We start from the raw sequence: 18,461 nt of genomic DNA on the forward strand, positions 1-18,461 counted from the left end.
CGCATCGCAACGCATTGAAAATGCCCTTTATATAAAACGCAGTTTTAGAACGAGGATGACCTTTTTGCACTACGGCTGTTATATGTCAAATACGCGTTGTAATAACGAAACAGCCGTTTAACAAGAGACGAAGAGAGGAGAAAGAAATGGCGCAGACGCGCAAAATGTGCAAGACACTTCGTGAACGTTGCCATGTTTGTTTATGTTTTTTCATGTTTTTTTAGCAATCGAATGGTGGCGCTAGACAGTTTGCTTTTACTGCTGAAGGGATTTTAATCACTGGCGTTTTGTCGAGTACATGTACTTGTGTAATTTACAGAAATAAATTAAAATTGTTCATGTAATAAGTAACAAATTAAACATTTCATCGATGCTTGTTAATTTAAATTTACCTTTTGTGTCATGTTCTAATTCAACCCCTTCAAATAAACCAACAATTCCATTTCGTGTAAAGCGATAGCGCCTGTAAATTTCATCGTCCGTTAATAATGTATCAAGTGGGCATCTTCGGTCACGAGATAACCTTTCTCGGCGTAATGCCCACCCGGCTTCTCTGTCTAGAAGCAGCATTAACGCCATTTTGAGACTAGAGCAACGTGAGTTAAGATGACCCTTTGGGTGATCGTAAGTTACGATGTACCTTAGCTGGTTGTCAAGAAATGTGGGACGTCTAGAATGCATCGTAAGTTTCGTGCAATCGATGGGGGAGCACGTCGTAAGTTTACGACGCGTGTTCATCGTAACTTGAGCTACGACGCCTCGTAGCGCTTCGTGAAATCGACCCCAGGTGTAAGGAAATTGTTTTCTTGAATTTTTTTCTGGTCGTTTAAGAACATTTCTGGTCCAGTAAACATTTTGAGCCATAAGCCAAACAGTGTTGTGGATTTTAGTTTCAAATTTTCTCCCTGAAGTCCTGCAATCCCTTGAACTCCTAGAACATCCACTGGATTGCTTCATTGTGCTGAAAATATAGGAGCACTCCTACAAGAGTGAATGTGGTCATGAGTATACTTATCAGACGCAATTAGAATGCTTCTATCGTTTCGACTTTTGAGACGCTCGCGTAAATATCCCTGTATAAAAGCATTGATGTTTTTTTGTTTCCACTCTGTAGGCGAATCAGGAAGTGACTCCTCCAAGGGAAAGGACATCAATCCCAGAGACTTAATGTCATCTGTCATCTCTGCCGCCAACCGCAAACTGAAAGGACGCTCCGCCAAGAAGTCGCTGCTGAGCGCAGAGGAGAGCGACGGAGCCGAGTACGGATTCCTTGGGAAAGGTGGGGAGGTGGAACTCAAGGTTCGAGCCATCAGGAATCAGACTACGGACAAAGTGGGCGAGGAAGAGGACGATGTGTTACATCCTGTGGAGCGACAGAGGAGCACCGTCAAGGTCATCTTGAGGAGGGACTCCCACAGCTCTGTTGAGACCCACTCAAATGTAGACAGTGAGGTCAACTACTCGGATATGGAGACCCACTCCCACACTTACAACAGGCCAAGAGAAAAACACCCTTCTCCGAGGGGTTTTTACAACACGGTTGACCCATCGAGGGGACGTACAATATCAGCTTCTTCGGAATCTAGCAATCAGACTTCCTCTCAAGGGGCCAGTGGGCAAGGAGCAACTGGCCGAAGCAGTAGCCGGAAAACTGTCTTGAAACCGGATAAAGATTGGAAGTCTGAGTTTGCGCGAGAGAGGCAGCGGATTGAAAAAGAGCACCAGAAGGCTCTGCGGGACTATGAGAAAGAGGACGCCATGAATGTGGAGGAACTCTATCGGTCAAGAGACTACCTCCGAGAGATATCAGCGGTCTCCAGCAAAATTGCCAACTTCGCCTCGCAGAAGTCCACAGATGAGGAGGCCGGGGGCAGCAGACGGACTGGACGGTCGATGGACACTGAGTCGATACTCTCAGACTTTTCCACAGCATCTTCGAACAATAACAACACACTGCATGCTGCAAGGTCCGATCCTGTCTTCAACACAAAATTAGAGATCCGAGAATCCCCGTCGGAAAGTGAGAGTGATTTTGTTCAAACGTTAAAAGCCACCTTTGATGAGCGCCTGCAGAAAGTCATGCACCAAGAGAACGAGGAGGATCGTTTCTCGGACAAAAGCTCCGCCTCTTCAAAAACTGCACGCAATGACAGACGTACAAATGACGGGGTGTACACAGCCTCTCCTTACACTATGCCGGATGACCAGGATGCTTACAGGGTTCGAACAGGCAGTGGGACGTACCTCCGAAATCTGAGACAAATTCCATTGAGTAGGACACCGACAGGGGCTACGACCAACAGTTCCCAGCCCCAGTCTTTAACATCACGATTCAATGAACTCTCCATGGCCCCTCAGAGGTCCGAGGTTGAGATAATGACAACCTCGAGCCCAAACTCCACATCCTCCTCACCGACCCGCAGCTCCAAGGTGCCACCTCGTAAGAAAAATTACTATGAGGTGATTCTGACTCTAGAGAAAACCGGCCTCACAGCAGAAGAACCAACTTTAACAATTAAATCAGCCCCACCATCTGCGACAAAAACCACAGCTAGAGAATCTTCACCGAAAAGAATTGTGGAGAAGCATAAAAAGCGCTCTGAAGCTGTAGCTCAGGACACGATGTCGATTAAAGAGCAACATCGAGAGAACCGACGACGACGTCACACGGTCGGCGGAGGTCGGGACGCTCCGGAATACCGCAAAATCATGGAGTACAATTCAAATCGGGAGTCCTCTGCAAAGGACAATCCGCGCAAAATGAGCGCCTTTGATCGGTTAAAGCCATTTGGGAAACCGGCGACGGAGTCTCAGCCGCAGAACATGAAATCCTGGATAGACAGTGAGAGGGTTAGGACCAACAGCAGTCCGAACCTCTTAGCCTCAGTGGCCATGTCGACGGCGCCCACCTCAAAACCCCTCTCTAAACCCAAAAGCACCTCAAACCTAGAGGGCGGAAAGAAAGTCAACCCACAAAAATTCAGCTATGTCTGAAAATGAGTGGTCAATTTCAGAGAGCTGCTTGGAAAACATTGTGGGTTACCAGCCAAGAATGTGTTGCTAGCTTAAATGCTATGTTATGCTAACGACCATTGACTGGTCCCCACACACCAATTCCCAACAATTGAAATTGAAAAGCAACTTGTTTCTGCTAACAGCTTTAAGTTAAGTTTTCTTTTTTTAAGATGAATGATGGATTTTTTTCATTTTTAGGATTAACAGAAAGTGGTTTCTTTCATTTGGTTTTAGTTTCTGAAGGAACAAAACGACATCGAGACGATGGTAAAATGATTAATAATTTCACTGTAAATAGTCACACACATTAACATGTAAATACACAATTGCAAGCAAGTTTTAAAAAGTTCTGCAAGAAAAACAAATTGTACATAACGACACAAAATTTATACTAATAACACCATACATATTGGAAAGTATTTTATCTGTAAAAAGGAATAAGACAAAGGAGTATGTACACAGTGTAAATAGATATTAATTAATAACAAACCTTGTGTTTAGGAACTATAAAAGTTTATTTGATATGGGGTTTTTTTTTCTCACTTTATCTGTGAAGTGGTACATTGCATTAAGGTGGGTTTTTGAAGTTTTTTATAAATCAGAAAGCAGAAAATTGTAGGCACTAGCATTTATTTAAAGACTGTTTAAAGACACTATTGGTAATTTTCAAAGACCAGTGTTCTCACTTGCTGTATCTCAACATATGCATAAATTAACAAACCTGTGAAAATTTGAGCTTGATTGGTCATCGTCGGAGATAACTATGTTAGAAAAAACACCCATGTCACACAAAGTTGTGTGCTTCCAGATGCTTGATTTCGAGACCTCAAATTCTTAATCTGAGGTCTCAAAATCAAATTCGTGGAAAATTACTTCTTTCTCAAAAACTACGTCACTTCAGAGGGAGCCATTTCTCACAATGTTTTGTACTATCAACCTCTCCCCATTACTCGTTACCAAGTGAGGTCTTATGCTAATAATTATTTTGAGTAATTACCAATGGTGTCCACTGCCTTTAAAGTGCATTTTACAGCACTTTTGGCTAGTTGTTTGCTCCACCGATCATTATTGTTCGGGGCCAATCAAATGTCTTCTTCGTTTACAAATCTTTAACAAAGGTATTTTTTTAAATTTATTTTGTATGTCTTTTGTATTGCCCTATTTCATCAATGAAGTGAAAAAAGAAAATTCAAATCAATTACCAATCATATTAACAACATTTTGTAGAATAACATTCATTTTTTACAAATAAGTTGATTTTTGTTTGATTGTTTGTTTATTTGTTTGTAACAAGCTCAACTTCTTCGTAAAAGAATGAGGGCGCTATTTTTGGTAATACGCGGTGCGAGTTTTCCTGGTGATTCAAGTAGCTACGGTGCTAACAATATGCCGTAAAGTGATTTGAAGGCGTCAACATTTACTTTTGTAATATTTTACTTAAGGTTTTCCCTGCCATTTTTAACAAAAATCCATTCATTTGAACACCTGGCTCATTCAATTTCATTTGAAAATGAATGCTGTCTTGGATCAGCATTCAAAAGGAGTAATGCAATTTCACCAGTTTAGTATTCACTGGGCAAGATTTTTCAATTTCACTAGGCCGCAAGATTCAATCAATTTTGTATAAGCCAGAACCAAGAGCTAGTCAACCATTCAATGGACCCTTTTCATGAAATATGTAAATTATACAAAGCGCGTGCGCACTAACATTTTGGTTGGCAAAAAAGAGGAAAAACATCGCGCTGTTTTGTACACGGCTAATGGGTGCATGATGCTGACGCGATTGTTGTGCATCTGCTTATAGTGCACAACTCTATGGCGTTTGCCAACCAACTGGGTCTGTACGCATGCGTGAATGTAATTAGCATGTTTCATGAAAAGGGTCCATTTCATCAAGTGTAAATAGGTTGGCGAGTTCAACGTAAGAATGGTCAAAAATTAGTCTTGAATGACTCTGAAATGATTACAATGACTGAAGCGAATCTGAATGAGAAAAACATCATGTGTGAACGAAATTGGATGCATTAACAGCTAAAAAGAAACCATAGTTTGAGTAGATTATGGGAAAGTGCGGGATTTGAATGCGTGTTGATGGAATTGACTAACTTTTTGGTGAAATTGGCTCGGAAAACCTATACTATCACATTTCTTAATCTGAAAACAATATATATTTTGTAATTAGAACAATGTAAGTTGACATCTTGAGCTTTGTATACACACAAATCCATGAGAGCCAAAACGAGGCTTGATCCTCTAATGTGTCTGGTGCCTGTATTAGACAATCACTTAACCGTGAGTTTGTAACAGCTGTAAAAGGAAACCACACCAAGACATGATCACCTTGAAGAGTTTAACAATTCCATGCAAACCTTGACTTGGACTACTGTAAAAAAAAAATCAACGTTTCCATTTTACAATTCCATAAGATATTGCCACCCCAGAATTTGATGAAATGCAAAATATTCAATTGCTTGTTTTGTTCACTGAAGATTTGTTTACTAAGCAGCAAAAACCACCTTTAATAAATTTTTATTTTTGTCACCATCCTATTCAATTTTTCCAATAATCAAAACATTTCAAAAGCTCCAATAGTTTTATGACGCAACGTAGCAAAGAAGGGTATTGACACCTTTCACGCGCGTCACACGAGGCGACTGATGCCTCGCTCACCATGTTGGTGGTCAATAGGTTTACGTGTAGGTTTACGTGTAAATGCCGCGTCACCTAAAACACGCACATCTCTGAATAACACGTGTGGACATTGACCACCAAAATGGCGCATCCAAGATTGTTCTGATGATGACGTCAGGTGAATTGGGTCAATAGACAAAATTGTGAACACCACCCCCCTTTTCCATACCATTAAATCCCATCTATAGTAGTAATCACTTCCCTTCATACCAACATATCTTAAAGGCCGGTTTATAGTCAGTCACGCGATGGTCGGGCGACGGAAACCTTGTGCGCAATCTTAAGACTGAGGCCTCAAAACCGTGTCTAGATTTCCGACGCCCGACCAATCGCATGACCGACTATAACTTAACCAATTTAAGTCAGTCTTTATCATTAAAAAACAATTCTGAACCATAATTATTTTGCTTTATTTTGGTGCATACATAAAGGAAAATGTTTTTATGTTCTTATAAACAACAGTTTGATACATTTTTTTATAATTCTTTTTGAAACACATTTCTGATGTATTTTTATTAATATTATTTGTGTATTGAAATACTGCCCTTTGTAAAAAAAAAAAAAAAAAAAAAAAAGAACAAGAAACAAGAACAAAACAAGTTTTATGTTTCCTTTTTTTATTTATGGGATTCTTATTTTCTTTCTTTCAAGGATTCAAATACAATTTGAACTGAATATGCAGTTTGTATAAAGATTTTGTCTTGTTTGCATTGTTTTGATTGGTTTTTGACTTGAAATTTGTCCTAAAGCACAAAGCTTTTATTCTCCCAGTTGCAATAATTGTAACCCTAGGTCCTCCTGATGGCCGAAACCACAATGTTTTGACAAACCACAAGTTAACAGTTGGCAAATTTTGTTACCTTTTTAAAAAAATTAAATACTGTACCAATTTGGTACATTTAAAATGTACGGGAAAAACGAGTGAGACAAAATGCAAAATTGTAACTTGTGGTCCATCATAGTGACCAAGCCCTGTGTTTTCCACAGCTAATATAACAATCGTTATTTAAGTACTTCAAGACAAACTTCAAGAGAAACAAAAATCTACAGGCAACTGAGGTCGGATTCAAACCCTGCGGCCGATTTCACAAAATGCTAGGATTAATCCTGACTCGAGTTAGGACGAGTAACCCGTCCTAACTTAGGATGGGTTCAATTCGTCCTACGTATTTGAATACGGAACTGAACCCGTCTAAGTCCTAAGATTAATCCTAAGTTAGGAAGAGTTTGGTGAAATCGACGGCTGGACCTCCAGCTCTGATACACTGTATGCATTATACTAGGCCGTTGAAAGAATGTTATATATATATATCCCTCGGTGCAAAAAAAACGCCAGAATTTCACATTAAATATAATTTTGGGTGTTATTCATGAAATAAAACTTATTACTTAATTTAATTCTTTCTTACTTTTTAAACATGGTTAATGTTCTTCATGCTGAAAATGATTTGGTAACTCGTTATTAATTCATTTACTGGAGAGAGTGGCCCCTTGCAACGGTAAATTATTTATTTATTTTTCTACAAAAGGAAAAGAAAGTTGTTTACACCTTACGACAGAGAAAATTGGTGCGTCATTTTAAAATGAATGCGTAACAACTTATAGGATTCGATATTTTGCATGGGAGTATGGTGAAGTGAAGTTTCACTCACTATACCATAAAAAATTTAATAATTTATGAGCTTACCAAGAGAAGAACTTTTTAAGTTAAAGCAAAAGAAGCTGTAAGAGAATTGATTAAACTGAACTGAATGCGCCACAAAATAAATACTTTGTGTTAAGAAGTTATTACTATACTGCATGGAGCATTTGTATGGTTAATTTATTCACAATATTATGTAAAAACAAAAGCGAACAAAAATGACATCATGCAAATTTGTATACCATTTACAGCTATTTAATGATAATGTATGTTATAAATTGTAATACATTTGAGTTTAGACGGAAGAAAAGCAATAAAAAAATGATTATCGGGTAAGAAATACATGTACATTCATTTTAGGGTCAGCGCCCTGTTTCATAAAGACTGTTGGCACAACTTTTTGCTGAGCTCTGAAAAAAAGTAGCTTAGCAGAAATCGGTTGACAACTGACATGTCATTAGGATGTCACTGTTGCAACTGGTGCCCTGCTCAATTTGCTATACGCCTCTCTTAATATTTATGCATAAGGTACGTCACAATGCTAATCCAAAACGAGGCGATGGGCGCAGCCACTGCAAGTGATGGGGAATGTGCGCCCATAGCCTCATTTTGGGTAAGAATTATGACGTCATGCATAATTATTAAGAGAGGCGAGTTATGCAGTGATATGTGCTTAGCAGCTTTATGCGATAAGGGTCAATGTCACTTGAGGCAATTTACAAGCAATCGGTTCCAGAGAGAGTTAAACAATATTAATTATCATTTTTGTGTGGATTTTAAGGGCCTTGTCACACGAGGCAACTTTACAGCAACTTTGAGGCAACCAACTGCAGTGCATGCTTCAAGACCACTTGGGTAGCACATGTATAGTCATTTTTCGAACATCGTCTTTTTGGCATTTCACTGAGAAAAATTAATATTTATGAAAACGATTTTTGGTGCCTGTAATTTACATACACATCAATGTGTTTGATGTATAATTGGTTAATAAAGAAGCGTTTTTGTACCACTTCATGGCAGAAAAGAGAAACATGCATTGTAATAACGTGTACAAAAAAGGGAAACTCTAGGACTATGCATTGTACAGAACAAAGTTGCTTGTTTTTTTACTTTTTCTTATTTTTACAATGAAAAGGGCCTGCACTTAAAACCCCCCTCCCCCTACACTCCCCTATGAAAATTACTTGTAAAGAAAAATTCTAAACTAAAACTAATCAATTTTGTTTGGGGTAATATAGGTTGATATTTGGCAGAAAAGGGTGGTTTTCTTGTTGATCCCAACCCAGACCTTATGAACCGTTATTTAATTTGGATACACACCACGATCTGGGCCCAATTTCAATAGCTGCTAAGCACAATAATTTGCTAAGCATAAAATTTCTTCCTTGATAAAAATGAGATTACCAACCAAATTTCCATTCGTTGCTATTGCTTGTTACTGGTATTCAGCTGTTGTTTGCATATCCTGAAAATCATGTGGAAATTTGGTTGGTAATCCTGTTGTTATCAAGGAAGAAATTTCATGCTAAGTAAATTTTTGTGCTTAGCAGCTCTATGAATTTGGGCCCTGCTTATTCAGATGACACTTCGATACACTAGACTTGTCTCAGCCTCTCATTTTAAACAAAGGCATGCTGCAATATAACCATGACTAGCAGAAAGTACAGCTTTGAGCTTTGAAGAGAAGAACTTGAACTTTTTGCTAAGCAGATCTGGGGACCAGCAGAACACAATGCACATAATGTGACAGTTTGGATGGTAACCTTTAGCTATATACTATGGTACTTACTAATCAGGCTTAGTGTACATGTACCTGTAAAATAATATGTACCCGCCGCATGCACAGTATATCACCTTTACACTGCTTAGCAATTAACATTTTTGCTAAGGGTCAGAAATTAAACTTGCAGTGTCATTAATGTTCCCTCAATTAAATTGTGATAAAAAAAAATTCCATGTTATTTTATATAAGTGCGACTAAAAGAATAATTTTTTTAAACATTTATTCTGGAATTTCATTTTCCAAACACACACAAGCAATGCAGTGTAATTTTTTAAACACCATTGAATATTATTTAAGAAAAAAAAATTGTTACGAGGTTATTTGAATTGTGTTACTTTCTAATCTTCTTTCTGTGAGTGTCTATGACACGTCAACACTTTAATTTTGTTTTTAATTTTGTGTATAAATGGAATTAAAATGCTATATCAGACGACAAGTATTTGATTTGTTTCAATTATTTATTTGGCCAATCCGGAAAGACTATCTTCATGAAAACACAAGAGGTCGCCCTTCCGAAGAAAAAGGAGATTGTGATTTGCTAAATTCAAGACGTGAAGAGGGGCGATCGGCGCTCTCCTTTTCTTACTTAAATTTTACATTTTTAATATCCGGTTAAGCTTTATATTATCTCAAAATGCACGCACTTGGTATGTCACAGGTAAGTGAAGTAGTTCAAACATTTCCTTTTTAGCGAAATTGTCCACTAGCTTAATTTTGTCGTGGGTGGAAACGCCAATTGGTTCAAAGAGATGACAAGGTTGAAAAACGCTATGTTTTGGTGGGTAGAACGTCCTTTTCCGACACCAGGTATTATGAGCCCCTTGTGTGTGGACGGGAAAATAGGTACAGTCGTTTGACCAGTTCTGGATCACTTCTTGAATTCACATGGTTTTTTGTTGCAATCTCTTTGATATCTTAAACAAAAAAGTTTATCAGTTTACCTAAACATGTCATAAAACTCACCAAGTATTCACTGACAAAAAAAGATTAGTTCTTTTGAAGAGGCTTTGAGAAAAGTATCGTCACCTGTTTGACCAGTTCAGGATCAGTTGAATCTATTCTGAATCAGTAGAGTGCCCTTTATTGCAAACCCATACTCCCATTCATAAAACTGTCTCTCAAGGACACGACACATCAGAGGTGTGTTGGCATGGACTTGGACTTCCTTTCTTTGGTGAATGTCATGCAAGTGTCTTCAATAGCAGCGCAAAAACCCAGCGACAAAACCACAAAACAACAGCAAAGGCAAATGAAAAAGTGAAGCGAACCTAAAAAGCATTATTGACCCCTCCAAGCTTAATTTTCTCACAAAATAAAAAATCTACAAGAATTTGTTGAAGTAATGTTTCTCAAAATCAACTAAATAAACTTTCTACTGCAGTAGTATGATTTTACCAGACTTAGTAAGTTAGTGCGGCACCATTTGACGCAATGAGATGTTAAGTGATCCCGAACTGGTCAAGGGTAAGTTGCCCCCTCAAAGAAGATTTTGATAACTTTGTCTCCTCAAAGAAACAAGATGACTGCACAGTAATTACAGGAATGTTTTTTACACATTCTTATCATTTTACATAAATATTTTTTGCCCCGGCACTCCAATTCTAAAGGTAAGAAGTTTTAACAGTGTTTTTCAACCAACATTTTTCAACAAAAAAATGACAAATTTTGCAGACAACCTTCAGGAAAACGGCCATAATTTATTTGCTGATGATGTTTGGCACCTTATTTTGGGTTTGTTGGTTTAATGGATGTTAATCTTCACATTTATCAACAGAAATTGGTAATAATGAGAAATGATATAATTATTTGGTTATTGCAAAGTTGAAGTGATCCCGAACTGGTCAATGATCCCGAACTGGTCAAATGACTGTATTCTTTCCAGTCGCTGCTAAAGTGCTATACATTTAAATTCGGCATCCTTAAAGTTCCTCGAAGCATTCACAAGCAATTTAGTTGTGAATGCAGTACCAGTGTTGCAAAATTAAAAACCTGCCACCACCACTTGTCCACTCATTTTGTTTTTCCATTTTACGGGTTTTTTTACCAGATAAGGATAAGGATATCTCATTCTTGAGTAAGTTAGAAACTGTTTTATTTCAGAAAACAGAAACTTTTCCTGTGCAAAAAAAAGCAACAGTTAAAGTTTAAGTAAAATGGGGCCTCGTCAATTCAACTGGAATTTCAAGGATGCTATTTTGATAAAAAAATGAGATAACAAAAAATAAAACTCACATTATTTTAGTCACCTACCTTTAACAATTACAGGGGGCTGTTTGTCAATAGTAACAGTACAACCAAAAAGGCTTGAATTTGTTTCTTTCTTTTTGGTAAAATTAAAACTGAACAAAAATGAAAGATACACAATTTTTTTAGATATTTTTTTTTATATGTAAAGTACTCTCCTTTTCTGGTGGAGTTTATAAATCTTTGAATACTATTCAATTGTATTCCCACCACAGCGATTAAACTCGTCAGCAATCCCTCCAGCCAACCAGTCGACAGTCGCTGCCCTTGCCCAAGTTGAACGTGAAAAAGTCTTCCAGTGGATAATCGAGTTGGCGAGTCCAGAATCAAGAGAAAATGCTCTGCTTGAACTAAGGTATTGATTAGCAAAAATGAGAATGAGATCTGTGTAAATTTTAAGATGGCCTCGCAGCGTAAGCTGGATGACTTTTTTTGGAAAACGGAAAAGATTGGAAGATGATATAACAGTATTTCGTACAGATTCAGTTAGTGCTGAGAATGAAACTGTACCTGAGACTATCGAGACAGTTACTCCACCTTTAAAGTTCAGTTCAACTTCATCGCGGCGGGATTACAACAAGCAAACAGCAGAAACTATTTCACAAACAGTCTGTTCACAACAAATTCATCACAATTATTTTGTATTAACACATTTTTGTTATAATAATTGTAATTATACTTAAAGGCAGTGGACACTATTGGTAATTACTCAAAATATTTATTAGCATAAAACCTTTCTTGGTGACGAGTAATAGGGAGAGGTTGATGGTATAAAACATTGTGAGAAACGGCTCCCTCTGAAGTGCCATAGTTTTCGAGAAAGAAGTAATTTTCCACGAATTTGATTTTGAGACCTCAGATTTAGAACTTGAGGTCTCAAAATCAACCATCTAAACGCACACAACTTCGTATGACAAGGGTGTTTTTTCCTTTCATTATTATCTCGCAAGTTCGATGACGAATTGAGCTCAAATTTTCACAGGTTTGTTATTTTATGCATATGTTGAGATACACCAACTGTGAAGGCTAGTCTTTGACAATTACCAATAGTGTCCACTGCCTTTAAAAATTGTGATTCTTGGATCTTACATGTACATAATGTGCATTTGGCACGATTGGAATGTTAATATTTAGCCCTGAAAACAATCCTTACAACAAAGTATGTGCGCACTGCTCGCAATCTCTGACCCCAGTTTAAATTCAGCTGCGCCCACCACTAAAAATGTCCTAGCTACAACACTGGTCATCAGAGTGTGGGTTTGAATATCCCGGTCATGACACTTGTGCCCTTGTCCCTTGAACAAGGCGCTATAATATAACCATAATTACTTGGTAAAAAATTGGGAAGGTAGATCTTTCCGCTCTACTAGTGGATGATATACCCATGCCTACATCCGTTTCTAGTGGAGCCTGTTTCAGCCCTGTTTCAGGAGTAGGTAGCATCATGCAACTGTCACCAAAATTGGGCATGTGGCTTTTTTTTAAAGCTTGACTACATGTACCCACATCAAGGGGTAAGCCTGTTTCAGCTATGTTTCTAGTTGCGATAACGTAACCCTCCTGCCGACGGCCTAGCCAGAGGGTTACGAAGCAAACGCAATGTGTGCAGGGCGAAATCGTTAAAAACGTACAATTTCGTTAGCTAGTCAGCAGATTTGCTCCATTTTTACCACTTTTGAAAATCATGTCACAAATTCTAGAAACACGAACTTGATCTTCAATGTCTAATGAATCCTACAATATCACTCAAAACACCATTAAGGAAATAATTTTAAGAAAAGGCACAAAAACTTACCAGATTCCCGAGCGAAAGACCCAGGTTGAAAATTTGTGCCACCCTACATGAGCTATGTGCATAGTTGAATTGTTTCAAAATGGTTGACCAACCTGCTGAAAACGCACCAAGAGTAGGAGGGTTAACAAACATTCTGGTTGGAGGAACCAAGTTGGAGAGATTTATGAATTTATTTTTCAAACTTGTGGCAAGCATCGCTGTCTTTTTTTCAAAACTTTTTTTCCCCCCCCATTTTAGTAAAAAGCGAGAGATTGTTCCTGACTTGGCGCCCATGCTATGGAACTCCTTTGGAACAGTAGCCGTCCTCCTTCAAGAAATTGTCAACATTTATCCATTCATCAACCCACCAGCCCTAACAGTAAGTTTGGCATCAATTTCCATTGCCCCAAATAACGAATGTCACTATGCATTGTAAAATTTATTAAAATAAAAATCACCTTCAGACAATAAAAAGGCAGGCTTTGTGCTTAATTTTGATGGATTCACGACAGGGTAATAACCTAACTTAAGTTTTTTAGTGACTAACCAGCATGACCACTCCACTTGCTGTTTTACTAGTCAGCCAGCATCCATATACATACATACATGTGCATGTTTCATATTAAACGGAATGCTTTCCAACAAGTAAAACCAAACATAATTTAGTCATCAAATGTTTTAAAATATACATTGTATATTCAATTCCAAATCTCTTGTACAAAAAAGTGAAGCAAACTTAAAGATGCTGTCAGATTTTGTGCCGATTTGACCCCAAAATTTGGATTTAAAATTCAATAGGTATTTTGATGGGGGATGAGAAAGTTACAAGCTTTCATTTGAGCCATTGCTCGAAAAAGTCCGCCAATTATTAGTAGCAATGAAATAAAGTGCTCAAAATTAGTTTTTGTCGGGATCCCGACAATATATCACGTGACCAATTCTTAGGTGTTTTATAAGAAACGTTTAAAAATGTTGTCATGGTTCCTGACCATTAAAAGTAAAAGTTAAACTTTTTTTCGTTAGAGCGGGTGATACTCTTTGAAACACCATTCACTCAAAAAAAATCTTTTTTTTAATGTTTGGGGCCAAAAATCTGACAGCATCTCTAAAATAACATCCATAAACAAAATCGTGAGTTCCGAGTTACGTGGGGATTTTACTTGAATTTAGGTCCACGCTGTGTTACCGGAGTAGGATTGATTCAGAATTCAGACATTGAACCTTGACCCCCATATTTGTTTCATTCTAGGCTCATCAGTCTAACCGTGTGTGCAATGCCTTGGCCCTACTACAATGTGTCGCCTCCCACCCGGAAACAAGATCAGCTTTTCTGCAAGGTTAGTTCCTCCAGCCTCATTCTTTAATCCTTTACCTCGAGAACTCAATAAAATCATTCCTAAGATTGGTTTTACTGTCCAACTATGATATAATGTGGTGAATGCGTCTACAGTACACAGTCAACCCTCCTACTGTCTGACCAATCAACATCAGTCGTGTTTTCGGATGATATATGAACTATGCTATCCTGCAATATGACTTAATGCAATGCATGTATCTAGACAAAACATACATGTACCATAATTTCCTGCAGTTAAGGTGCTCGGCGGGTAGGTTGCAGTGGACCAATATCACAGAAGCCGTGTTGAAGCCACTGACCTTGTTACTATAATAAGCAAAGAGTTCCCACGGTCAACTCACTATCATAATACCCGCACCACCACCACGGACGCTCAGCGAGCATGACAGGGTCCAAAGGTCGTGATAAGGGAAGTGCGTGATTGGACGTCAAAATGAATAACTCATTTGCTTCACATCCTGTGTTGTCTGATAGGTCTGACGAAATATATACATATTCGTGAGCTGCATACTAGCATGACGGAGAGCCCCCCCATTTTTTTCCAATAGTGGAATTTTTTTTCATGAAACACATTAAACCCGGAAGTTACAGACCCGACAAGGCTGTCGGCCTGACGGCCTCCGCATGCGGTTAGTGGTACGAGTGCGGATGACTTGTGTGCAGTGTAGTCGTACGATGTGACAGTGTGTATATATGGGTTGGTCGTGCGGTGTGATCACATGCACCATGCACAGTGTATACGAATGGGTTGACAGAGGCATCTTTTCGGGGCAAAATGCGACTGCCTTGAGCAAGGCTAGAAATTACGGTACACAACTCCTGAGCACAGTCCTACTCATGCAGTTGAATGGTCTCAAACGGTTGGTCATTGTCTTGAAAGAGTACAAATGAGAGTGTTTTCTTTTAAAAAACTGTTGTTTGCTTATATGTGGTGTACTTTTTGATGTAGTTGTTTTGAGGTCTGAAATCTTCAATTGTTTTATTTTCTGTTGCAGCCCATATTCCATTATTTCTGTACCCATTCCTACACACTGTAAGCAAGACGAGACAGTTTGAATATCTGCGACTCACAAGCTTAGGGGTCATCGGAGCTTTAGTCAAGGTGAGTCTAGGAATTTTAATCATCAATAAATCAATTGAACAGTTTCCTTTATGGACATTGAAGACAAATAACGAAATAAATGACAAATATTGTAATCCAATAAAAAGGCGTGTTTTGGTGACCAAGACCAGAAACAAGTTTATGGCGTCAAAATGGCTTTAAGTCCCACACAAAGCAATAATGGTTAAGTGTCTTGCTTAAGGATGAAGGTGTCATGACCGGGACTCGAACCCAATTCCCTGCTGATCAGAAACACCAGAGCTCGAGTACAGTACACTTGGCCACGACACCCCACAATAAAACAACATTTTTGTATGGAAATGAGTGTTTCTTTTTGAAAGCAGTACAAAGGTTAACTTGTCAGAAATACAAACACTGAAGGTTTTTTAGGAGATATGACAGTTCCAACCTATAATTATTCTGGGTGTCGGTGAAGACTAGGCCGAGAAGACTTGTTGGAGAAGATAAAACGAGTCAAGCCAAGTCCTGAGATGAAATCTGTTGTTGTTTTCAGACTGATGAACCAGAAGTCATCAACTTCCTGCTGACGACAGAGATCATTCCTCTGTGCCTCAGAATCATGGAAAGTGGAAGCGAGCTCTCAAAAACGGTAAAGTCTGTTTGGTTCTTTCTTTGTTTCTTTGGTTGTTTCTTTGTTTGTGTTTCAGAGCTGTATTTTTTAGTGTTCTGTTTTGGAGCTTTTTATCAATGTTTTTGGCATGTAAATTTTCCATTTTAATCTTTGCAAAGGACAAATAAATTATTGAATAATAATGAATATTGAGAGAGCTGCACAAGTTTACGATTAGAAGCCTTTTTGTTTCTCACAATGTTTTATACTACAAACCTCTCCCCATTACTTGTTACCAAGTAAGGTTTTATGCTAACAATTATTTAGAGTATTCACCAATAGTGTCCAGTGTCTTTAAGACTGATCAGGGTAAATCAAGTCCCCTCATTTTTTAACTTTGTTTCCTGTTCAGGTGGCGACGTTCATCCTGCAGAAGATTCTTCTGGATGAGACAGGGCTCTCTTATATCTGCCAAACCTACGAGAGATTCTCACATGTCGCTATGATCTTGGTACGTAGAAATCCTCACTGGCATTTTGGCCATGAGTTTAAAATTATGAACTTTCTCCACATGCTTCATGGTTAGCAGCGCTGTGGAATGGAAATCACACAGTATGCACCAAATCGGCTGTTAAGCAGCGCTATTAACTTGGGCCCAGATTTTAGGCCTAGACAACAAGCCAATATGCTTCAATTACTCATCGCTTATGAGCTTTTGAGGTTGTGAATTGCTGTTGTGAGCTGATGCGATTTTTTTAATGCTCTACGAAAGACTGGGGTCCAATTTCATGGCTCTGCTTACCACCAAATTATGCGCAGAATGCCTAGTAACCTGTGAAATACACTTGATGGTAGAATTCCCTGCAGCCGATATCACGAAACGCTAGGATTAATCCTATCTCAAGTTAGGACGAGTGAACTTTGGATGTGTTCCATGCCTCCTAACGTGTATGAATACGGAACTGAACTTGTCCTAGGAAGAGATTAGTGAAATCGACGGCTGCATTCTTAAGCACCAATTCTTTGCTTACGGTAAGCAGAGTAATGAAAATTTGTAGGATACCAGTTACAGATTCTACTTGAGAAATGGCATAAATATTTTGGTAAGCATAATTTTGTTATGTTTAGGTATTTTTTGTGTTTAAACAGCTCTGTGAGATTGGGCCCAGAGATAGATACTTTACACTTTATATTTTGTTAATTTCCTGCAGTGTAAAATGGTGATGACTCTTGCTAAGGAGCCCTCGGCTAGACTCCTGAAGCATGTTGTGCGCTGTTACCTCAGACTCTCTGATAATCCAAGGTAAGCTATCTGTGTCTAAGCAACTGAATCAAGTTGAAATTGACAAGGTTTATGGATAACAACTGTGTGATTTAATTCTCGTCCAAGGGAAGTGTTGGTTCTAGATTGAGAAATGTTAAGACTCTGCAACATACTAACCCCAGCTGTTCACGGTCAGTGATGCACCAAAATTTGTTCATCTGCATGTCAACCCCAGTTCTTTTTAGTCAAAATGCCCCAAAGTTTAAATTTGTCCAAAATGTTTTGTGTACTTGTGTGTAAGATTTGACTAAACTAGCCAAGCTGCCCCACTATCTTCACATGTTGGCTGTTTATTCTTCAGTTGGAGATAAGGTTACAAATTCAAACACTTTTCAAAGAATGTTAAGTGTTTGTGGAAAGGCCCAGAATTACATCGTTGGGAGGGCAAGGCCATTTTCATTTTGCAAAGGGTACTGCCATTGCAGACCAGGGCGTCGGAGGCCATTGTCTACTTGTAATTCCAGTCCCAGGAACATGTCACTGGAGCTCTGGAGTTAAACTAATTTGTGTGTGATATTTTAGGGCAAGAGAAGCACTACGCCAATGCCTCCCAGACCAACTCAAGGACAACACCTTTGTACCCGTTCTGAAAGATGACACCTCCACTAAACGCTGGCTCGGCCAGCTCATCAAAAACCTAACTGAAACCGGTGTGCCCGACCCAAGAGGTATACCCCTTCCCCCGCAATGAAAGTGACCGGACAGGTTCCATTTTGAATGGAGAGAGTTCAGCAATACGCAATGAAACAAATAACCAGCTCCCATTTTCAGAAATGGATGCATGTTCGGCTGCTGTCTATGAAACGGTAAAGAGCTGTGTTGTTTTGGGTTTTTGTGTATTAAGGGCCTTGTCACACAGGGAACTTTTTTCCAAGGAACCTGGAAAAAAAACGACTGCACTGCAATCTTACTGTCAAATTGTATGAATGTTTCTGCTTTTTGGCCCTTTTGGAGGGTC

The 18,461-nt window shown here is 38.7% G+C and overlaps 2 protein-coding genes across 5 annotated transcripts in view; both read left to right on the top strand.

Moving 5' to 3' along the window:
• LOC139948791 (rho GTPase-activating protein 23-like) overlaps window positions 1-9,562 on the top strand; it is a 77,127-nt gene extending 67,565 nt beyond the window's left edge. For all 4 annotated transcript variants that reach the window (XM_071947120.1, XM_071947121.1, XM_071947122.1 and 1 more), the window contains one exon: window positions 1,115-9,562. In XM_071947120.1, coding sequence (XP_071803221.1) covers window positions 1,115-2,994 — 1,880 coding nt within the window. In that variant the 3' untranslated portion in view covers window positions 2,995-9,562. The remainder of the gene's footprint in view (window positions 1-1,114) is intronic.
• Window positions 9,563-9,648: 86 nt separating this feature from the next.
• On the top strand, window positions 9,649-18,409 carry LOC139948794 (CCR4-NOT transcription complex subunit 9). The gene is made up of 9 exons (XM_071947128.1): window positions 9,649-9,789; window positions 11,591-11,730; window positions 13,408-13,528; window positions 14,399-14,486; window positions 15,502-15,608; window positions 16,123-16,218; window positions 16,592-16,690; window positions 17,391-17,482; window positions 18,026-18,409. The coding sequence occupies exons 1-9, from the start codon at window positions 9,766-9,768 to the stop codon at window positions 18,192-18,194; spliced, it is 936 nt and encodes a 311-aa protein (XP_071803229.1). The 5' UTR covers window positions 9,649-9,765; the 3' UTR covers window positions 18,195-18,409.
• Window positions 18,410-18,461: the final 52 nt, after the last annotated feature.

Source organism: Asterias amurensis, chromosome 16 (assembly GCF_032118995.1).
Source record: "Asterias amurensis chromosome 16, ASM3211899v1".
NCBI lineage: Eukaryota > Metazoa > Echinodermata > Asteroidea > Forcipulatida > Asteriidae > Asterias > Asterias amurensis.

Excerpts from the sequence above, each read along its gene's own strand:
- LOC139948794 (XM_071947128.1), top strand. The coding sequence starts at position 9,766 with ATGCACGCACTTGGTATGTCACAG. Across the intron at positions 15,609-16,122 it reads TCATCGGAGCTTTAGTCAAG|ACTGATGAACCAGAAGTCAT; the intron begins GTGAGTCTAGGA and ends TGTTGTTTTCAG. Across the intron at positions 17,483-18,025 it reads AGACTCTCTGATAATCCAAG|GGCAAGAGAAGCACTACGCC; the intron begins GTAAGCTATCTG and ends GTGATATTTTAG.